Below are 25,187 nucleotides of genomic sequence, written 5' to 3'. Positions count from 1 at the left end.
CTGGCCTCACTTTCCCTTCCCCACACCTACACACCCATCAGAGAGCTGACACTCTGTAATGTTTGTTTGTGAAATGAATCTATTTTTATACCAGTCTTGCAGGAAATATGTGATCAGGTCTTTGCTGCAATTTTCACCTACTTTACAAGTTTATTAGTTCTTATATAATACTACCTTAATCTATTAACTCTGCTTTGATCAAAAACATTTAACATTTCCTATCATTGAAGGAAAATGATATAGGTTTGTCTCTGGAGTTCCACTTTGTGTCTTTCTTTACTGTCTGATTTATCTGAAAGTTTTTTTCATGGCACGATATGTGTGCTCTTTGGTAATAGTTTTTCAGATTTCTAAACAAGAACTTTGTTTCTGATTTTTTTTTATGTAACAGCAAAAATGATTTTTTTAACGTAAAGGATATTTTCATTTCTGAGGCCTAGATTATGCCTGAAGAAGAAAACAAAAGGCTCATTGAGTATTTACGTATCCAAAGGCCTTATATCTCAACTTCTTCAAACTAGAAGCCCTATTATATCTCCAAGGTATAGCTACATGTAAATTAATATAGAGCTAGGATTTTTATTTTACTTTCATCTTTCCTAAATTCTGCATTTTTCTATAGTTTCTGGATCTGATCCTTACCAAGGGATTACAACATGTGATTTCCGAGAATTCTGCCAAACTGTGACTCCAAAACTGCCTCCTAAATTACTTTGAAGCCTTATTCTAGGTGGCAGCACCTCCTGGTCCTCTGGCAAAGCCTTCCTTTTTCTAAATTGGCCTAGGCTCCAAGAGTACCTGCTGCTCTGTTACTGATACAGGTGATCATTTTATCTTCTCATACGTCCCTAAATTTTCAGCTTCTTATTATTCATTCTGTACTTCATGGCTGTGTTCACTTGTAACTATCAACAAAATGATTAATCACAGAAACAACACCTGATTCACCATTTGTGAAATCTATGCTAACATCACTGCAGTTGGTAAGGGAATGTTGAGCTCTACTCGATCTTTAAGAGTCTGTAAGAGAGAAACAGTGATGCAATAAGGGCAAGGAAGGGTAGAAAGCCAAAGCCACCCAGTATCCTTGCTTAATTTCCTGAGCAACATTCTCTTGTCTGTCTACCAACTTGATTAAAAGCCCTCTGATTGGCTTGGTATGGGTTCCCTCAAAGTGTACCCTGAGAACAATACTTTGAAGGTCATCTATTTATTAAGTGAATCAGAAAGCACATGCCAGAGATTTAGGAAAGGGAAAAGAAGGGTAAAAGCTAATAAAGTGAGTGTTAAAGGAAAACTCTGAGACAGGGACTCAGATTTATTAAAGACTCTCTGAAGAACCACATGAAACTTGCTCCACACTTGTTCCACTGAGATACAGGGATGCCTAGGTACTTGTCCAGTGACTTTTATCTGTCCCCAAGAGCATAAGCTTCTTTGAACCTGAGCCCATGAAGCTGTGGCATCAGAGGAAGAACCCTTACGAAGAGAGATAGAGATGGAAGCTCTTGCAGCATCAGTTTGATGATGGCCCCAGGAACTGTCCTGTAGGATTGCAGATGAATGGGAGGTTCTGGAGTGAAATACCAACAGCATCAGCTGCAGTATCCTAGGTTGAAACTGGAGACTGACCTGGAGGAAACATACCTTTCCACTGATGTCTTGTAGAATAGAATTAACTCGAAGGATTTAAATTATTGACAGAATACTTTGTATTTGATAAAACTAAAATCCTGGCATTTTATAAATGCAAAATAACATAAGTTTACTTGAAAAATAACAAAATAACATTAGTTACTTGAAAAATCAAAATATGATATCAAAGTAATAAGTGAAAATAAATGTGTCTATCTTTTCATCTGTTGATGGGTATTTGGGAAGTTTCACACTTTGACTATTGTGAATAATGCTTCAGTGAACTTGGGAGTGCAGATCTCTCTCAAGATCCTGATTCCAATTATTTTAGATGTATGTATACAAGGAGAATTGTCCAATCATATGCTGTATACATATAATATTTTTAGCCATAAAAAGAATAAAATCCTACCATTTGTGACAACATGAATCAATTTGGAAGACATTATACTAAGTGAAATTAACCAGTTTAGAAAGATAAATACCTTATGATTCAACTTATAAGAAATAACCAAAATAATCCAACTTGTAGAATGAGAAAATAGAAGTGTAGTTGTGGGGGTTTGGGGGAAGGGGAAGGTGGAGAGATGCTACTCAGTGTGTGTAAAATTTCAATTATGGAAGATGAAAAACTTTTAGAGATTTGTCAAAGAGTGCCAACAGTTAACAACACAATATCGTGCAGTTAAAATTTTAAGATAGTATCTTTCATGTTAAGTGTTTTAGCAGTAAAAAACAAAACAAAACAAAACAAAAAAACATAAAAAAAGAGGAGAAAACTTTTGGATGTGGTGAATATGTATGGGTGAGCATATGTCCAGTGATCAAATCTATAACATTTTCTAAGCCCCTGTTTGTCTTCTCTTCTCCACATTTTTTTTCCCTTGTGTGTGTTAAATCTTCTTTAACCAGGCTCCTCTTTTTGCTACCACTCTGGTCCAAACTGCTGCTGTCTTTTGCACAGATGGAAAACAATAGCCTGATTTTGGAGTACAAACTGATATTTCTGCTTCTACCATTGTTTTCCCTTCTCTCTGCCCTCTAGTTTGATAAAAGCCAGACCCTTGCTCAAACCCTCCATTTTTTGCTTATATTACCCCACATAATGGCAAAAGTCATCAAAATGACCCACTGAACTACAGAATTTATCCACCGCTTCCTACCCCTCAACATTTCTCTAATCTCATTTTATGTTTTCCAATTGCCTTTCCTTTTATTCATCCACTCCAGTTACTCCTTACTTATTTCTCAAACACACAGAAGCACACTGCTACCCAAAGATTTTGTACCTGGAGTTTCTTCTATTTAGAATACTCTTTATTCTGGTATCTATTGGCTCCCCTACCAAACTTTCTTAAGGCCTTTGTTCAAATAATATCATACTTAGAATTAAAATACCCTTCTTTGTGCACCTGCCAAAGACTTATTACTCCCCTGACTTTTTTTCTCCAACCGTATGTATCATCATTTAGTCAACTAGTTATTTTTGTCTTCTTCCCTCCATGAAAAATCTCAACAAAGGCAGGGACTTTTGTCTGTTTCATTTTTTAAATATTTTTGTATTTAGAGAACTTGAATATTATCTGCTACATGTTGGGCATTCAGTTCGTACATGCTTATTGATTGATTGTACTGCATTCAGTAGTAGATTTCAGTGTTCTAAATACACACACATGTACATTTTTTAAAAATGTAAATCATTTTCATATATAACATTGATAAGTAGTAAAACTATTCAGAATGCCAGAGCAACTGAATTCAATTTCACTACATCAGAGATATAAAGAATTCTTATTTAAGAAAATTCAAAAATACCTTAAAATTTTATCAGATGCATATTAAAATTAAAATCTTGGGTAGAGACATCTTCTACAAAATTGTAACTGGGTATCAGAATGTATGTGACATTCTTTAAGTACAGAAAGAGAATAAAGGATGCAAACATTAAAAATAATAATGGACAACCTAACTTGTAATTTTGCTGAACTAAGAATGGTAATCAAGTTTTTGTAAATGCCAAACTGTTGTTTTGCTTCCTGAAGTGAATGGTCATGAAAAGTCCCCACTATCTGTCTCTTAAGTCCTGCACTTCTATGAACTACAGCACTGACAGCACTATGGTTCAAATCCTATGAGCCAGTGCATGAAGACTATCTCTGTTCCTTGGCATTCTGTGCCAGGATTCTCACAAACACCACCATTTCCCTCCACTGAGAGAGTGCTAACCCCAGAAAATAACCATAAAAAATAAGGAGAAGATCTTGCTTGTTCACTGCAATTTGAGAACTGTAGTAGAATAATTTAGGTACAGCAGGGTGCTAGCTACCCACAATCTCACACTGTCATCTAACAACTGACAGATGCCACAAATTCCAGAAAACAACAGGGAAAAAAGTAGGGGAAAGTGAAGTTACATTAAAAATATAGTAGTTACCTCATAGAACACACTTAATCACATATTTTATCATGAAGGCAATCAAACACAACACACACACACACACACACACACAATTGTAAGAGCACTTAATTTCCTAAGACAAAAATAGAAAAAGTTACCTAAAATTTAACCAAAAAATGTTAACTAATTATAATTTTAAAGCAAACAAGATATTCATACTATATATTAAAAATCTTAACTTCTATATCAAATAATTTAAATATGGAATACAGATTACATAGAAGTCAATGTCAATGATAGACTGAATGACTGACTTACACTTAATGAATATAAAAACATTTTGACCATCCCAGAAGTTATACAGTTATTTATAAAGAATGGATAAGACCATTTTAACCTTTCAGACTAGCAAATTTGAAAGTGACAAGAGTGTTGAAAGGTAGGCACAATTGTGGATTATAGAGGGAGTATAAAACTAGATTTGGTCAACATTTTATAGAGCCTTTCCCATTATGATTTAATTGTTTTTTGAGAATGCAGCTCACACTTCCTATAAACATATCTTAATGAAACCATTTGGCAAATGTGAGAAAAAAATGTCTTCTATAGTCTTGTTTAGAGGATCAGATAATTAGAATCATTCCAAGTATCTATTAGTAGGAGGTTGTTTAAACAAATAGTGATGCATCTATACATTTAACTGCAATGTATCCATCATACATTAATAAAGGAAAGGGTGTATATATAATATTTAAAATATTCAAGATATGTTGTTAAGTGAACAAAAATTAGCTCCTCTAATATTAGCTGTGGAACAATCCTAAGCACACCAATAGAAGAACTTCAAGTGGAATTAATATCTATATAAAAATATAAATGATTATAATGCTAAAATATTATCATTAATCATTTTAAAGATTTTTAAAAATATTTCTTGTAAATTACACTTTTCCTACCTTTGACAATGTTTTATTGTGTAATAAAGAAATTGAAACATTAAAAAGCAAAACATCATGAACAGTGGCATAAAGATTCTTCAAAGTAGATGAAACTCTAGCCAGTTATCCAAAGGTACATGAGGTTTAGATAAGGACTTAGGGATCAGCGACAGGAAGCTGAAATGAGGAAAGCTGAAGAAAAACAAATGACAAAGGATGATTCTACCAAAAGTCTCCAGGAGATTTTTCCTTTGGAAATCCAGGGTTTCTATTATATATCACATATTTAGGACCTACTTCATAGATTGATATTCTATCACATTGATTGGGTTATTAATCTTTCTTTCTTTACTTCTATAATATTTTCTTTTATAGTTACTTTATAGTTTAGTACCTAGTAAAATAGTCATCCTTATCTATCTTTATTTCTTTCAATTATACTTCAATTGCTCTTATCTAACCATATATAAAAGTTAGAGTATGCCTGATTACACTTTCACAATATCAAAAAAATATTTAATGCAAAAATAATATCAGGATCTCCCCTGGAATTTCATTAAATCTATGAGGTATTTTACCAAGAAGCTAGGTATTGTGTGTCTCTTTCAATCAAAGAAACTGGTGTTTCCTTTGTGCATGCATGTCAAATTTATTTGTATCTTTCATTATTATTATTTAGATACTTTCTATTACACAAACATTTTTGTTTATATAGCATCACTTTTATTGATGTTGTTAATTTATATGTTTTTTGTTTTGCCAGCAGAGAGGAAAACTACTAATTTTTCTATTTAATTTTATTGGGCTACTTTTGGACATTATTGCTTATAAAATTGTACATAAATATAACTTTTAGATTTAAGATATGTCCATATGTAGCAAATCATATACTTATATGGTAATAGTAAGGCAAAGTGGGTTAAGCATGGTTTGTTATTGTCTTTTCCAAAGAAACAGTTTATGGATAAACAAATTCTACTTTCTCTTACCCCATTAAATTATGCTTTAACTTTGCTGTTTTTCTATTTGCCAATATTTTTTGGCCCTACCTCCCACCAAGTTTCATACATTGTAGGTATATCAAAACCTGAAGTTATTCTTGGAAGCCGAGTTGTCAAAAAACAAATGGCCATTTCAGTATATCTTTTACAGAAGTATTTAATTTTGTTGTGTGACTAAATTGAAGAGCTTTTGCCTTTATTTATAAAATATACAACTGCCCAAAACAGGAGGGTACACAAAGCAGCTTGTCTTCCTTTTCAGTGTTTTCTTTATTGAATGAAAGGCTTAAGTACAATGAACAATTTTAAAAAGGAACATGACTAGGTGCAGATTTTGTGATTATCCAAGATAAATGCACTTTAATTTTAATTAATTGTTAATAATTTTCTAGTGCTGCAGATTTATATAACAAGAGGTGTAGTTTTGCCTTATACTGATCACAACCACTGTAGGATGCCAGAAATACTCGCCAAAAATGCTGCATTTAATTTCTAGTTTCATCAATGATACCTAAAATTTATAATTAACACGTAGTGCTACAATGAAGTCAAAGTTAAGTTTATCTTGAAGTACAGCCAAGCCATCATTATTGAAGCTTTAATGGATTGAATATATATATATATATATATATAATAACAGTGACAAAATCATTCCCTAACTAATTTCTATATGTTGAACTGAATTAAGGAACTACAAGCAAGATGGGTAAAATAAACACTATATGGGCTGTGGAATTACACAATGATGTGAGGAATTACAGTCACTGAGTTCTCAAAGTAACAGCCACAGACAAAACGTGAGTCAAAACAATCTACAATGAAATTGTTCAATTTCATTAAGCATCATTTAACCCATCAACCAAAGAGACAGAACATCAAATCATGAGAAGACTTGCCAGGAGCTTTCTCAGCTACCAGCAAGCAGAAAAATGACTGACCCTTTTTTATTTTAAAATCTAAAGTCTCGAGGCTAATATTGAGATTCAAATATTATTTCTATTTAGAAAAAGAATGTTGAACTTCATAGGATTAAATATTATGCTGCACCATACACAACCAGGAAGTAATGAAACCTGAATGCAAACTCTATTCTGTCTGACTTCCATAACTATATTTTCTCTATACCATACACAAGGCAGAAAAAAGATGGAGGCTAGAAAGTATTTATTTTATATATATATATTTGTAGATGGACACATTAACTTTATTTTTTTATTTATTTTTATGTGGTGCTGAGGATTGAACCCACTACTAGGGAAGTACTCTACCACTGAGCCACAACACCAGCCCCAGAAAGTATTTCTTTTGGTGAAACACAGTCTGTGATTAAATTACTCTCAATTTTTTATGTGATAATCCTATTAATTATGTCATTCAAATAGGTGCTGTTTTTAAAGAGACCATGCAAGATTCTACTACATCTCAAAATGTGGGCCCATTTCTCTCCTCTTGGTTTTAACTCCCCATCAATCATCTACACATATAATTCTACTGGCAATCTCAATAAAAGGAATTAAAATCTGAATTCAGTAGAGTAAATAAAAAAAATCTCTATTAAATTCGGGAAATAATAACATGGTTTTTACAAGAAAATTGCACTAAATGTTTACATTTCACAAGATGCTAAACTTTTCCCTTTCCTAAGAACATATTTGATGACACAGGGGAAAAGGTGATGAAGTTAAATTACACTCAGAGTGTGCTAATGTAATTTGGAACAGGATCAAACCCAGTGTCATAAGCAGATGCCTACAAATGTCTTAGATAATCAGGTTTCATTCATTTGATGTCATGTTAAAACTGAGATTGTATGATGGAGTACTAGTATGGCAGTATGTAAAAACATGGATGTGCAACCGATGTGATTCTGCAATCTGTATATGGGGTAAAAATGGGAGTTCATAATCCACTTGAATCAAATGTATGAAATATGATATGTCAAGAGCTTTGTAATGTTTTGAACAACTAATAATTAAAAAAAGGAATAAGGACTTTGATGCTGAAAGGAAATGTGCTGTGATCTCAAGATAAACAAAGTTGTAGACCTTTTAAAAAGTTATTTAATGTCTCTGATTTTCAGATTTTTCATCTATAATGTGGTTAAACAATTTTCTAACTTGCAGCATTGTTTTGTGGTAGACCCTGTCTAAAGTATCTGATAGAATAAATATGGGCTATTTTTTATAACAGATATTGAAGAACATAACAGAAACAATTACATATTCTGTATTCAAATTTCATACCCTCCTAAAAAATACAAATACTGTAACACTGATGAAAACCACCTATTTCAGCAATGGAATGAAAACTTCAAGCAAGCATGTGGGAAAATTATTTTGCAAAGATTTACCTCATGTTACCCCTACTCAAACGTGAGTTCTAGTGCCCAGTATATGTCTTTTGACCTCTTCCTTCTAATTCTAGAATGTAATCTGAGCCATACAATTATACATAAAATATAGCAAAAAAGTATCTTAACTATGTCAAAAGTGAGTGATGTCAAGATTAAATTATTCTAAACAAATGATAATGGATTCTAACTATTCATATGCCCACCCACAACATATCTTTGCATCTTTTGGGGGGAGAAATTTGAATTAAGTGCATGAAATAGGAGAGGATTATTTCTAAATCTGATAGAATTGAAATCTCATGGAATTTATCTGAATGTTAAGTTGGATATACAAAACTATGAATCATTGTTTCTATATCATAATATGATAATTTTTCAAAGCCTGATACCCAGATACAAAAATCTAGTCTTCCTCTTGCTAGACTCTATTATACTGTTTATATTAACTATAAAGGAAAAGAGGCAAAGAATGATGTTATTTCATATATCTAGACAAAGGTTTTATGTCAGAAGTATGAGAAATTCTACAAAATGCAGCATTTTATCAGAGAAATGGCAATCTTTCAAAACCTTAAAGCATTTTAAATTGATCTATTAGTACACAGTGGTTTTATTGTGTATTGAAAATACTTATTTTAATTTTTTAGAAAACTACGTTATTCATGCAAAATGCATTTCCTCCTGTAAGACACAAACCATCTAATTTATAGTCTATGAAACAAAAATCTATGTATTTACACCTAAATTCAATAACAAATTTAAATTCTAATTTAAGTTCTAAAAAATCTTAGGCATTTCAGAAAACAAATATAATAAGTTGATTATTTAAATGAATATCTTAAGAATCAATTCATAGCTATCTACAGGCTACTTCTGCTAAGGAAAGATAGGAAGGATAAGTCAATTGATCATATTTTTGAAAAACCTGCATTTTTTACACTTATTACTGACATTATTCTGAAAAAAGATACAATACCTATCTTAATCAGTATAACATTCCTTAGAACACAGTTTCTACTGTAGTTTTAATGAAGTGAGAGGTACTATTTGGATAGGAGAAGCCTGTTGAACCTGATAACACTGGAGACTACACAGATACCCAGAGAAGAGTAAAGGGACAGAAGAGAATTTTGATTTTTCTGAAATGGAAGCCATAGTGAATTAAGATAATTGAGGAAGAGAAAATTTAAATTATTTCAGAGGCAATGTTAGGGATGGATTGAAAGATAACTTGAGGATGTACTGGGGAATAAAATAGACCAAATTATGTTATGCACATGTATGAATATGTAACAATTAAACTTGCTATTATGTGTAATTATAATGTACCATTAAAAATCTAGTTAAATAAAAGAAGAAAGATAAGTTGAGAATTCTGATGAGGATTACAGCAGCAGAGGAGGTAGGTTATGCCATTTTTAGGAAAGCAGGGAGAGGATTGAGTTTGGTTTTAACCCGGAGAAACAAAATTGTGTAATTTATGTAGTTCATCTTTATTTAGTGCCAATTTTATGGTATGCCTTTGGCCTCAGTCTAACTGAAAAAAAAAGCAAAGCCAATGCAAATGAAATAAACTATATTTAAGGAAAGTGACAAAAAAGGTATTTAGTTAGAAAAGACAAGATAGTAAGGTATTATTTCCCCTCCTTCCCTCCCACTTTTCCTTCTTTTCTATCCGACTCCCTTCTTCACTATCTCCCTCCTTTCCTTTAACATTTGTTGAGCACTTACTATGCCAACCACTGTAAAAGCAGACAAGAAATCTGAGTTTCATGTTAGAGAAAAATCAAACAAGTATAATGTGGTACGATAATTGCTATAAGAAAATCTAAAACAGGTTGAGTTCTTATTAGTCATGCTGCTAAACATGTTGTGTAATTAATCACTTAAAGACCATCATGTCTGTTTTAGTCATCTTTTGTATCATTGACAAGAAGAGTGAAGAGGAATAAAGGCTTATTTATGGTTTTGAGGTCTCAGTTCATAGATGACCAACTCCATTTTGCTGGGCCTGAGGTGAATATATCTTGACATGAGGGTTTGGTAGAGGAAAGCAGCTTAGGACATGGCAGTCAAGAAGCAGGGAAATAAAGCTCTGCTCACCAGGGACAAAGTATAAAGCCCAAAGTCAGGTCACCAGGGCCCACCTCCTCCATTCATATCCTACCTGCCTACAGTTACCACCCACTTAATCCTTATCAGTGGATTAATGCACCTATTAAGTTAAGGCTCTCAAAACCCAATCACTTCACCTCTGAATTTTTTTTTTTTTTTGCATTGTCTCACACATTAGCTTTTGTGAGACACCTCATATCTAAACCACAATAACATCCTTATATGATTAGTACAATTAATATTTAAACCAAAACAACATCCTTATGTGATCAGTACCATTATCCACACATTACAAACAAGGAAATTGAAGCAAAACATTTTGTCCAACTGTCAAAGGTCACACTGCTAATAAGCAGCAAAATTTAGGTTTGAATCCAGGCAGAATGGCTATGTGCCACCACTGTGCCTCTTTGATACAACATGAAGTACATCCAGGGTTACATAGAAATACATAAGTACTTTTATTTTTTTTAAATACATCTGCTTCTACCACATTTCCAAACCACTTGTCATTACATAATAATTATGGTAGAATTGAAATCTCCTGGAATTTTTCTGAATCTTAATGGATTATACAAAACTATGAATCATTGTTTCCATTATCAAAATGTGATAATTTTTCAAAGCCTGATACCCAGATAAAAAAATCTAGTCTTCCTCTTGCTAGACATTATAATGCTATTTATATTAACTGTAAAGGAAAAGTATGAAAGAATGATACTATTTGTAATATCTAGGCAAAGGTTTTATGTGGAAGGTATGAGATACACTACAAAGAACAGCATTTTATCAGTCTTGCTTGCAAATTGGTCATTCTTGGTTTTTGGTGGGAAAAGCAATTCGGCTGTCTCTTCAAGTTCAACATTTTAAGTAATTTATAAAGAAATAATTAGCAAAATAAATTCTAAGCAGTAAAGTTTTCTTGGTTGCCTCCAAAGAAGCAGTGGAGAGCCTGTGAAGGAAAATGAAGTAAGTCTTTCAAGACAGATGAAAATTCACCAGAGATAAGGGGAAATTATGTTAGGTAGATGAAATACCAAAGCAAAGCTTTTCTCCAAAAGTAAAATCATCATATGTGTTATATAATTTCATGTGGTTAGGACTGGGTGTGTGTGATAACCTAGGGTGGCTAACACATATGAGGTGAGAGGACAGTAAGCTTTTTGCATAGTGTTTGTGCAATATGAAGATCTCTGGATGGAGGTCTCCAAAGCCAGTACAACACAATATCTGGGTACGATGCAGTAAGGCTTCTTTTACCTTGTGCAATACAGCCTGATGCTGCAGTTGAGAGAACTAAGAACATTTTTAAGTAGTTAATTTTATGCAAACACATTCTTTGATGATTAGAACCTCACAATCTTTTTGTAATAAGTCAAGAAGTGATCAAGAAAAATGCTTTCTACCTCCATAGAATTTCACAATTATTTTTTAACACAAAAAGCAGTTTTAAAAAATTGACCTTAAAGATGAGTTGTGCTTTTTTTCTCAAAAACACAGGTATTCCTAATTTTTTGACCTTTTATGTGATGATGAGCATTTGGTAACGGTGTGCTATAAGCAGATATTTTTGAAAATAATAATACAGTTAATCATCCCATCAAATGAAGGTGACATTTTAACAGTGAACAAAAAAGACACTATTTTCAAAAGAAACTTGTTCTATACAACATTTGATAACATGTTTGACAGTGTTTCCCTTGCTGAATCTATGTAAGGACAGTGAACTTTAAAAGTTCTTGTATTTTTTTTCTTTCTATTTTTTTAACATTTGAAAATTTCTGATTATTTTATAGGACCAGTTGATGTACCTCAAGATAAAAGAAATTCCTAGCAAAAGTTTACAAAAATACCCTTGCATAATTGGTAGCTGCATTTGACAATCCAATCTGCCAATTGATAGGTACAGATTGTGGTGTTTTACTTTGCTTTTAGTTTTCTACCTTTATGAAGGATCATTTGCAGCCTTCATAGCTGCTAAATTCAATCACAGATCTGACTCTTGAGTTGCAGTTGTTAACTGCAATCATTAAATTCTGTTTTTTTTTAAATATAAGCATAATCTTTTCTTACCAAAGAGTCATTTTAATATTAGTGGTTCTTTTTCTTTCTTTCTTTTTTTTTGTCACAACCAACCAAAATTAGAGGCCATAAAATAACAATATGGAATTTCAGTTACTGCCAATTGTATCCTCCTGTCATCTTTTATTTTAGTGGTATATGTGTATATATGTGTATGTATATTATTACATAAATGAAATGCCAGTTTAACAGCAAATGCTAATAGCACTCCCCCACTGGAAAAAAAAAAAATGGAGACTACTGTGCTAAAAACCTGAAGGTCAGGTTGATTATAGGAGCCACTGAAATGACCAGGTACATGAAGAAGGTGGACCCCAGTTAAGAGGCAGCTTGGTTCCTGACTACAACTGACCACTTGGCTGATTTGGGCAACATACTTCCCAGATGCTCTTTTTTCTCAATTCTGAAATGAAGATAATAACAATACCCACCTAATCAGATTCCAATAAGCATTATATAGCTGTTGTAGGAAAAGTGAAGGCACATAAGATCTCTAGTAAATATAGGTTCAGAATCAAACCCTGAGAGAAAAGTCATGAACTGGGCTTTTGTTTCTACATTCAGACCTTCAAAGAATGTCAGACTCCTCTGAGAGTTCACCAGAACCTGTGGGGAAAACCAACAGGGCTAATGTACCCTGAGGCTGGACTATGAAGTAGATGGGTCAGGCACAAACAGGAGCCATCAGGCTAACTTTTGGTGAGTTCAGTTTTTTGACTTTATAGGAACTCACAGTGATTAGTTATTGGCTCATTTGGTCAAAGCTAAGACAGAAGAGTGCTGAGTGCTGGATCCGTGCATAAAGTTAGCTAGTTTGGGGAGTACCGCGTGGTCACTACAGGTAACCCAGGCCACCAACACTCTGTCGGGTCACAAGAGATAAAATGTTAGCAATTCTGACCAATGCCACCCATCTCTGACACAGCTCACAGGCAGATCACTCATCTCATTCTCATTCTGTGCTTTACTATACAGAGAACATATTCTTTACTTCCAAAAAATTCCAAAAGCCTTAATATTTTCATTAGACTTGTGAATGACTAATAATCTCATTGCTATTATTTTAAGCAGTTTTCCAAATCACTCATGTACTTTGGAATTTTTTATGCTGCTTTTTGGGAGGACATTATAATTTTTCACTAAATTTATCATATAAAATATAATTTTCTGACAATAAAGCAATCTTTTTTTTTTCAATTTTAGTTGAATAGTTTTACTGTTTCATAATGTTGACGAAAAATAGAGGCAGCCCTATAAAGCAGAACAATTTCATGAGTTTCCAAACTACAAGTTCTTTTATAGCCTCTATTTTGTAATTATAGAGATTTATATCTCTCTCCTCATCCCCCACAAAATTCAAAACTGATCTGTCCATTTGACTTAGAGACTGATTTAGAGGTCTCCACATTCATTATCTTCCATAATAAGCTGTTCGATTAAGTTAGTGATTTAAGACTAATATATGTTTGAGAGTGGAAGAAGGAACTTTAAAACTAATTTATAGGAATATAATCTGCTGATCATTTTTACATTTCATCAAAAAATATTTTAGAGGGGATCTCAATAGTAATTGATCACATCAACATAACAAAATTCAGCATTATTGCTTCACTAATAAGAAAAGGAAGTCATTCATCTTCCTTTAGGTCCAGACCTTCAGGATAACCTAACAACTTACCAATTATCAAGGCATTAACATATTTTAAAATTATCAAGAAGGATATCATAGGTGTAGTTGATGTCACAAGTCAAAGAAAGTCATCTATTATCAATACATTTTGCTATTTGTACTATTACAAAGAAAAACCTATAGCAATCTTGGTTACCCTCTTCAATGGCTCATAATATTCAACTACAAATATAAATCAACTTCAACTCTTCCCTGATCCATTGGGAAAACAACTAATAATTCCAATCTTAGTAAAATATTCAATTATATTATGTAAACAATATATCAGGTAGCTTTAAAAACTATACATATAAAAGGCTGGGGACAAGCTCAGTTGATAGAGTGCTTGCCTTGTATGCACAATACCCTGGATTCAATCCCCAGCACCACAATTAAAATAAAAATAAAAAATAAATTATACATATAAAATAAATTTTTTAAAAACTGAGTGATTCATGGATTTTTCTTGTTTGATTTTAAAATAAATAATGTATTTCTGAAACAAAGTTATCAGAACTACCTAATGCAACTCTGGTGAAATAATTCTGTTTAATTCTAGAGTTGTTGATTTTATGTGTAAAATTTTGTATCAATATTTTAATTAACAGACTGCATTATCTAATTTTTAAAAACAAATTAACTACTACTCTTTTACAGAGTAGTCTTCTATAATACACAGTTATCAATTTAATGTTTTAAACCCCATGGTTAAAATATTTTCATGAAATAATTTTTTTTCAATCAATAATGCATTTACCATATACTTACTAATAACATTTAATTTGTATCAAAACATCTTATAGTTCTTTTCCTGTATCAATGATCATGAAGCTAGTATGTATAATATTAATAACATCATAATATTAGTAATATAAATTTTAATTTGCCATTAAATCAATTAAAAATATATATGCTTTTTGAAATCATATCTCTGGGACTCATTGACCAATGCACTCACATTTAACCCACATGTAATGCCACTACTATGCTAAGGCATAGTGTTGTGCTGTGTCCCTCCTTTTCTCCTGATAGTATGGGGAATAAGAGTACCAGAGGAGGAGCTTTGCAACATCAGGGTGGAAGGTCACACTTGATAAGTAACTTTATGTATTTAAGGCACATATAGTAGAGGCAACTTTTCTTACAGATAATTACCAGAGATTCAGTTTTTCACATGAGAGAAAGTAAATAAGAAATATGGTTTCTGAGAACATTCAGTTACAGCACTTAAAATAAGAATAAGAATATAAAGTCAATAGAAAATGAGTCTTAAATTTAGGTCACTGAATATTTTCTCTCTTGGTTTCCTTTGAACGGTTACTTTTATTATATATTCCACATTTAAGTTTTTAGGGCTAAATGCTTTGAAAATCTTGCTTTTTCATTGATGGTCCATTAACAGGAACAAATTCCCTTCATCAGGGTCTAAGCTATTTAAAGCAAGGAGGGGCATGTGGGAACTTTGTATCAAACAACAAATCATTCTGACCTCTTTCTTAAGTCATATCTGGTACATTCTTCCCACAATGTCCCCCTGACTTCTGCTACCTCAGAATTCTACATTTCTGTGATACATGAAGCTGGTGACTAAGACACATGTTGCTCTGCTATTTTATCGTACTATATAAGGCTGAGGACGTCTCATTCCCCACTGATCTGAAATGAATTCACGTCAGTGGACTAAATAGAGCCTCACATGCATCCCTGCCCATACCATTTGTATGTCCATCATAATACTCCTTTATGTCAAATATGCTTTGTATAAGGGAAGATAATGATATAAATTATAAGATGTTCTTCCTAATGGATCCTGGAACTAGAACTAGGGTTATGGATAGTCACCTAGAGTCATTTTCTCTTTAATCCTCATCAAATGTTGCTAAGAATATGAATACATTGTCTTGCAAATTGTAACATTCTTCAAATGTAACATTCTTCAACAAACTTCCCTGCTCTCTATTTTGTTTCCTGTATTTTTAGTTCTTTCCTCTCTGCCCTCTTCTCCCTAAATAGATAAACATACTGGCTCCTATGGAACAAAGAACCTTTTATTTGACCTCTAAAGCTACAATCTCTTCTCCTGAATCATTAGAAAATATAGTCTCCATATCCTGTTTCCATTTCTTAGCACCAAATTCATTCTTATAGCCATTTAAGCCAGGACTGTCTGATTTTACCTATGAAAATCCCATGACCCAGGAGAACCCTCAATCTCAGACTAATCAGGAAAGTTGATCACTCTAAATTCCTCCTCATCCCATGAGCTCCACCTGGATTCACACCTCAAGTTCTGATACTTAGACTTATCTTTAGTACTTTCTCTCCTTTTCATCTCACAGTCAAGCTTCAGTTCAAATTCTCATCCACTCACAGCCTGTTGTGTGCTCCTTCAGGAGACTAGCTCCTTGCTTTACTATCAAAGTAATCTATTAAAGGCAAACCTGGTTATTACAATGTTTGTACAGCACTCTTCCTTCTATTCTTCTGAAATAATTTGAAACAGATACTTCATGCATGTACACTCTGGCCTGCCATTTCTCCCTTCTTCCTTTAGTTCTGAGAGTGTGGCACTGCAGCCTCCCAACTCCATGGCTTTGTACATGTGCTGCCCTGTCCTAGAATTCATCTCTCTCCAGACGCCCTGGTGCACCCTCCTTACTCTCCAAATCACAGCTTAAACCTAGCCTTCCTGGAAGCTGCTTACTCGCTCACAGCAGATGAGGCTTGTTGCTTTCCCCTGGCACATGTATGTTCTTATTTTATCACATACCTCACTTCATTAAAATAATCTCATTTCTATTTTCTTACAAACTGACAAACTCCTTGAGGGGAACCTCATGCTTTCCTGTTTTTATCATCAGCACCAACAGCGTTTCTATCCCATATAATTGTTGAATTAATCAAATTAATATTTGATGAAATGATTATGTTGCTTTTATGTACTAGCAGTTAAGAGGCAGGATTTAGACACTGTAAGTAGGAACTTATTTTTACCCTCCACATCCTTTTAAAGTCATACCCAATACCTGCAGAATGACTGAGTGACTACTTATCAAAACCTGGGAAAAGGGAGATGATTTGCTTACTGTTCGTGCATCCCATAAGGAGAGGGTCTTGTCTGCTGAACCTGTGAGAAGAGTGTTGGAGAAAGGAAAAAACTCAATGCTGTTCACAGAATCTGTATGTCCATACAAAGTATATCTGCATCTTTCACTGTATGGAGAGAAAACAAGAGGTAAAAATTTACTATCTAAATGTGTATGCTGTCTATACAAAGCTAATAAAAACAATTTTAGTATCTAAGGCATAACATGTAATTTTGTAAATGGAAAAAACCTTTATAAGTACATGTTAAAAAGGAAATTTAATAACCACATTTTATTCTAAACACTTTACAGAATTAGTAGCATCAACTTGACTAAATCTAAATTACCTTCAATTTATAGAATCACTTGGTAAAGTCATCTTTAGATTCTTATTTATATCATAAAATGACTACATACAAATTGTTTCCATCTAATAAAGAAAGGTGTTAAGAAAAGAAATCTAACACTAATCCATAAGATTGAATATACTTTTTCAGGTCATACTCTTTATTTTTTTCTTAACCTTGGCTGTATATTAGAATCACCCAAGACACTTAGAAAATATTGATATCCAGTTTCAAGCCCCAGATATTCTATTTCAATTGATCTAAGATGGAGCCTGGTATTAGTGTATTAACACCTCCCGTGGTAAATTGTATCTTCCCTTTAGGGATGAGAATCTGAGCCAGTGATTCTGAAAGTGTTTTACTCAGACTAGCAATATCAGCATCACTTGGGAACGTGCCCAAAATGCAAATTCTCAATCTCATCCCAAACTTGTTGTAACAGAAACTCTGGAATGGGGCCCAACAATCTGTTTTAGCAACCCCTCCAGGGGATTCTGATGCTGAAGTTTGAGAACCACTGATTTAAACTATTAGAAATGATGGAGAATAAAATACAACTGCCACTTTGTCTTTTGCCATAATTAGAAAGGGTATTTCTCAATGAAGCAAGGTACACACAGAATAGAATCACTCTTTGTTTGTAATGATTGCTTTTAAGTAACTTTAATAATAAACCTATTTTAAAAAGAGAGAAAGGATAGAAACAGAATAAGTTCTGAGAACAAATGGCTAAATATAAATGCAATCCCTAAAATGATAATCATTTGATCTCTTGACCATCTGGTTCTTTTCTCACCTAAGTCATGCCTCATGTTATATTGTAAGATTTGTGGGCAAAACTCTGTATGGGAGCCAAAAGATTGGATTCCAGTGCTGAGTTTGACAAATCATAGATAAATAATTTAATTTCAGTGGCAGATTTCCTTCTTGCATGAATGAAATAATTTAACTCAATGAACTCAGAGACCCAGTCCAGTTCTACCATTCTGAGATTCTTTAACTAAAGTAGTAAATATAAAGTAAAAAGGAAGAAATCAATTTGAGCATAGCATCTAAGGACTGTTAGGTATAGTTTGTTCTTTCCTTATTAAATTTTGGCATTTTTGAGAAGGCAAGAGAAATTACTGTTCATTTGTATATGAGTATGTATGTAAATTACTTAACAGCATGCCCCTTTACATATCAAGGCTAAGTATTATAGTAATTAGCAACTGGAGCAAGGAAATAAAATCAATAAATTTGTTAATTAGGGACATTTTATATAGTTCCTTTACCTCAATATTGAGCTATGCTGACAATATTTTGATGATTAAAGTTGATGATGTGTCAAAATATAGCAAGGTCAACAAACCATGATCCATAGATTAACTGCTTATTTTTGTAAATAAGATTTTATTGGAACATGTTAATTTGTCTACACATGGTCTATTTCTGTTTTCCCAGTACAGTCACAGAATTGCATAGTTACAACAGAGATCATATAGTTCACAGCCTAAAATACTGAATACATGGCCCTATGCAAAAACTTTTGCTGCTGGCTGGGGTTGTAGCTCAGTGGTAGAGCACTTGCCTAGCATGTGTGAGGCACTGGGTTTGATCCTCTGCACCACATATAAAAATTAAATAAAATAAAAGTCCTTTGACAATGAAAAAAAATATTAAAAAAACAAACAAAACTTTTGCTGATCTGCTGTCAAATTCAAGAGTAAAACCTAAGGACAGTAATAAAGAAAGTCTGTACTGTTGACTTGCTTGCATTTAAAATATCTGAGGAAAGGTATCTGAGTTAGGAATGGCAATAGTTTGTATGAGGATTCACATAAATTCTTGGCAAGGGTCATGACAGCATTTCCACAGAGTATAATTTCACAGGGCCTAGCAGAAATTTCCTTCTCTATTGTTGAGAGATTAGCAATGATACCAGAGATCAGACTCTGCTAGAAGATACTGGAGTTGAATGTTACCCAGAGTGAAGAGGCTTCACTGATTATCTCAGACTTTCAGGTGGGATTACAGAAAGGCTCTCACAGCAGTAAGGGTCAGGGTCATGAACTGAGTTTAAAATTAAAGTAGACTTATCTTACCAAAGAATAAAATCAAACATGGAAGGGCAAAAATAATCTGCCCAGAATTCCACTGCTTGCTAGAATAGAAAGTATTAGCTTTTACAGGAAGACAACTAGGATTTGTTCCCAAAATTATGTCACTAACAACATCCAGCACACACACACACACACACACACACACACACACATATATATATGTATGTGTGTGTATGTGTATATGTACACATACACATATATCTCATATATATGATCACTACATATATACACACATATATATAAAATCACTACATATATATAAAATCACAACATATGTGTGTGTGTGTGTGTGTGTGTGTGTGCAAAATCACTACATATATTAAGAGGTAGAAAGTTGTGAGCCACAATCAAGGAAAACAAAAGTAATAAAAATAGAGAACCTGAATCAGTTGTTGTAAATCAAAGACAAAGACGTCATATGATCTATTATTTATTCTTAAATAATTTGTGCAAATTAATTACTTTGGAGAATGGAGAAAAACATTGGAAAATCATGGATATAGTCTCAGTAATCAGTGAAAAAAATAAAACCACTATAACGTGTATTATTGGGCTTTTGGAGGGGAGTAGAGAAGAGAAAAGGGGAGAAAAGGGGCAGAAACATTGTCAAAGAAATGATGGCTAAAATTTTCCCCAATTTAATAAAGGAGGTCAAGGCACAGATCCTAAAAGTTCTGAAAAATTCAAACAGGTTAATCACAGAATGTACCTAAGCATATCATATTCCAACTGTCAAAGCAAAATGTAAAACAAAAAACTCTGAAAGTACCCTTAGATAAAAGAAACATTATTAGCTGGGGTCAGTGACACAAATGGCAGCTGACGGTCAACACAAATAAACAAGGCAGAATAATGTTATGGCAGCCTGAAAAGTCAATCTCCAGCTACAAATATATATATAACCATGAGCATAAAACAAACTTTCAAATCAATGAAAGTTGAGAAAATTCATCACCAATGTATCTTTCCTACAAGAAATTCAGAAAAGTAGTCATTCAGACTGAATGGAAATGACTCCAGATGCAAATATCTGTATGCAGAAAAGAACAAAGAATTGGAAGTGATCAACTTGAGAGTAAAAATGAAATAATGTTTTCTTAATTTTTATAAGACGCAATCTATAGTAAAAATATCAATATTTGGAAGGCTTATTAAGTATGTAGATGTACAATACAAGATAGCAATACCAAAAAGTGTAGGAGTATACCTAGAACTATATTATTTTAATTACCTTGCATATTAGATGAAGTATCATAATATTAATCATAATGTTATGATTAAAAAATAATAAGCCATTGATTATTGCAATATTCTTTTAATCTCAAGAACACTTAATGAAAGAATCCAGATAAATAAGCATACATAGTATATGATTCAATTCATATGAAGTTCAAGAGTATTCATTCTATGACTATGGAAACCAGAATAGTAATTGCTACAAGGAGTGGGCTTTCATTAGATGAAAGCACAGGGAAGTAATGTTTTATATTTTTATAGGCTTTACTGATACATACATTTGTCAAACCTCATCTGATTAAACATTTAATAGCTGTCCATTTCATCATATATATATAATTTCAATGAAAAAAATAATTATGGTTTGTCAGAATTCTTTCTCTTGTCTTCATTCTTCTGATATTTGAACCACAATACTTTGGAATATATATTTATTTGAGTATATGAATATTTGTGGTTATCCTAACTTTTATTTTTTCTGCTTTTTAAAGCTCATATATATCTTAAAGCACTTATACATTATAAAAGCACATATACATTATGTATATGCTGGGAAATGTTTTTAATTAAAAAGGAAATTAAAAGAAAAGGAAACAAAGAAATTTTTAAAAATCCACAAAAGATTTATGAGAAAATTTAGTTAAGGAAAAGAAATAAAATAAATGTATCTTGTCACAGTGATAATCTGATAAATATACATATACAAAGAATATATAATCTGGTAATATACATTCTGAAATACATATACACACTTTTGGTGAAATACTGGGCACATCATAATTTATAGTATTCATACATTGTCTTCTGTCATTAAAACCCAGTGCAATTATTTGGGAGTGTATTCATGTTTGGTAGTAGGATGAGGATAGCAGTTTTTCAAGATATATTATCGCTCACATAGTTTCCCCAACAAGAGGGAAAAGCTAGGTCTTCACATAGCTTAAGGGAAGAAAGAACTGCTCAAGAGAGGAAGAAATCTGCTCACGAGTCACTGGCTTAAGGTGTGGAGCATCCTGGGCAGACAGGCTGCAAGAGCAGGCTTGTGAGAGATTAATTAGCTGCCAGAGAAGGAAGGCCCATTCAGAATTCCTTCGCAAGGTGAAAATGGACTAAAGTGATGGAGCATGACAGTACCACAAAGGATGAAAATGATTTGTACATTTCCATCAGCAACATAAACACTGAAGCCTGATGCAATTTTCTGTTTCCCTGTCTGCTGTTTTCCTATCATTTTGCAGGAAGAAGTTAGTTCATAAGCAATAGCTCTTTCCTAACTTACCTCCTGTTTTTCCTTTATTTTCTTTTGTCTCCTCTATTTGTTTTCCTTACACCCTTGATTTAATTTATTTCTGGCAACTGAAAGATGGATATTTCTCTAAACTTTCAAATTGCTGTAAAACTAAGTTATCTGCTCCTCTAGGCCAGATATATTTCACTTAAAATGCATTTCCCATACATATGCCAATGCTAAGAGGACACCGTTTTAATACATTATTTTCCCTTGTGAGGCATTAAATTTTAGGGTTTTAATTTTCTTTTATATGTTTGTTTTAGGACTATTAATATTGAATGTGAAATGGCACCTTTAAAACCTCAGGCTTGTATGAACATGAGGGTCAACAAAATGTGATTAATGGAATTATGGAACATTTACAGAAAGACAAACAGCAAGGTATTTTTGAGAGAATATGAAAAAAAATTAAATATATCTGTTTCAAAAGCAAATACTAGAATTCATTGTCATATTAACTGTTAGTAAGACTTGGGTTTTAAATAGCATTTAGATAATTTGACCAATATATAATGATAAAATTTATGATAGGCTTATCCTAAATAACATGAAATTCCTAAACTTAATATTCCAACATGAACATAAGTGAAACCTATTTAAACCCCCATATGTGATTCATAACATCCAAGTTTAATGAGGGATTTCCCTACTTTCTAGTTCATTTAGAAATGTTATTTTTAAAAATTATTTATAAGTTATTTTTAAAAACCCACCAGAGTTCTGCACCTCAGCGAGACAAAGTCCTCAGGGGACACCCAAGTTTTGACTTGAAGAGTCAAAATTGTTTTATAATCAAAGTGTCTATTATCAAAAATAATATAAAATACTTCATCATACAATAGCTTTTTTCTCTGTGACCATGGAATTCAATTGAACATTTAGTGGTGGAGGTGATATCTAAGTAAAATCTATCATGCAGTCTGTCACAGGCACTAGGAAAAACTTTACCACCATTTGTGTCTAGGTGAACATCAGTGGTTTGAAAGCATCACTCAGGTATGGCAGAGACCAGTTCTCTCCTAGACAAGGCAATTTCTTGGCCAAAGCCCTTGACCCATAAACATAAGCTGAGAATCTCCCCCACATGGTCATAAGACCTAACATGAAGGGCAGATTCCTGACAAGCTCTGCCTCTGAGGGCTCTGAGGGTATCTGTAGATTCAACCAATTAGGGAGAGAAAATATTTGAAACAAAAATTGTGTATATACTGAACCTGTATAGACATGTTTTGTCTTCATTCCTGAAAAAATACATCATAACAACTATTTACATAGCATTTGCATTGTATTAGCTATTGTAAGTAATCTAGAGATCATATAAAGTATAGAGGACGATGCTTGTAGGTTATATGCAAATACTACTACACCACTTTATATAAGGTACTTGAGCAACATCAGATATTGGTATGGGTTGGGAAGAGGTTGGTGGAAGGATGAAAGGCCTGGAGTGATGCGCACACTGATAACATGAGAAAAAGTGGAACCATGACAATATACTGGGAAACAAATTATATGCTATGTATAATTTTTATGCAAACTTTTAATTTGATATAATAAAAAGATCAAATAGCAAAATGGTAACTGAGGCAAGTTAATAAAGCCAAAGCAAATAGCTTTATAACTAAACAATTCCTACATTTTATATTATAATTTAATTAACACTTATTGAATGCTTACTATTTTAAGCAATTTATACATATTAATGTAATGTCAATTTGACAGTAAACTTGATTGGATTAAGAGATGATGAGGATTAAGAGGATTATAGGTGTGTCTAGGAATGGTTGGCATGTGGGATAGCCAATTGAAACGAGATCCTCCCTAAATTTGGACAGCATTGTCCAATAGGATGATGGCTTAGATGCAATAAAAATGGAAGAACAAGGAAGCAACAGCCGGTATAAGCTTGATTCTCCTTGATGGCTGCTGGAATTGTCTGGGGATATTAGACTCTCACTTCTTCACTCTTCCAAGCAGATTTACCAGAATCCTTTGGTCTTGGACTAGGGTAGCACTGTTGATCTCTCTTATTCTAGGGCTTCAGCCTCTTGGACTGCACAGCTACTGATTCTTCCAGCTCTCCAGCCTGCAGATGGCCATTGTGGACTATCCAGCTTTGGGTGGTATAAGCCAACCTAAGAAGTCCCTCTTTTATAATTATACTTCCTGTTGATTCTGTTGCTCTAGAGAACACTGACTAATACATTAATTAAAAAGGACATGAAGTATAATCAACCCTCATTATTCATTGGTGATTTCATACTTCCAAATTTGCCTACTTGCCAAAATTTATTTCTATAGCAAAGATTTCTACTTGACAAAATCTAGTCAGGGTCCTGATGGTCTTTTCTCCACTAGGTATCATCCCTTGCCTATAAAAGCTAGAAGAATCCTAACATAAATAATTTCATCTACTCCCCCTTGCCTATACTAAAATACTTAAATACTACCACAGCTTCCAACAGCTCAGGCTGCATGCAGAGGATGACCCTAGCCTTCCTTAAAGTGTCTGCCTGAGAAAACTCAAGGCTGTCAGGAGAATTTACTGGTTGTGCTAGCCAAAACCTGATGATAAGCTCCTGACTACCATTACAGGATTTACTAAAAAAGGGCTTACAATTGTGAATCCTTCCTTTATCCTTTTGAGATGTATATGAATCGCTTACAACTCAGGAGTCTCTCGCTCAAAGGACCTAAAAGCCATTCCTTTAGAATGTAATCATCAGCTAAGCTACAGTGAGAAGTAATAAATTCAAGTGTTCTATTGCACAGTAGGGTAACTATAGATCAAGATAATGCACCATATGTTTCAGAAAAACTAGAAAAAAAGCATATTGAATGTTTCTACCACAAAGAAATTATACATTTGAGGAGGTATATATATATGTTTACCCTGATTTGAACATTGTATAATATGTATATGTATTGAAAAAT

The 25,187-nt window shown here is 33.2% G+C and overlaps 1 protein-coding gene across 11 annotated transcripts in view; it reads right to left on the bottom strand.

Moving 5' to 3' along the window:
• Spag16 (sperm associated antigen 16) overlaps window positions 1–25,187 on the bottom strand; it is a 925,858-nt gene that overhangs the window by 320,916 nt on the left and 579,755 nt on the right. For all 11 annotated transcript variants that reach the window (XM_048808488.1, XM_048808490.1, XM_048808489.1 and 8 more), the window contains one exon: window positions 17,278–17,404. In XM_048808488.1, the coding sequence (XP_048664445.1) occupies window positions 17,278–17,404 (127 nt within the window). The remainder of the gene's footprint in view (window positions 1–17,277; window positions 17,405–25,187) is intronic.

This window comes from Marmota marmota, unplaced genomic scaffold, assembly GCF_001458135.2.
Source record: "Marmota marmota marmota unplaced genomic scaffold, marMar, whole genome shotgun sequence".
In the NCBI taxonomy this organism is placed as follows: domain Eukaryota; kingdom Metazoa; phylum Chordata; class Mammalia; order Rodentia; family Sciuridae; genus Marmota; species Marmota marmota.
This window is presented reverse-complemented; position numbering and strand designations above follow the sequence as displayed.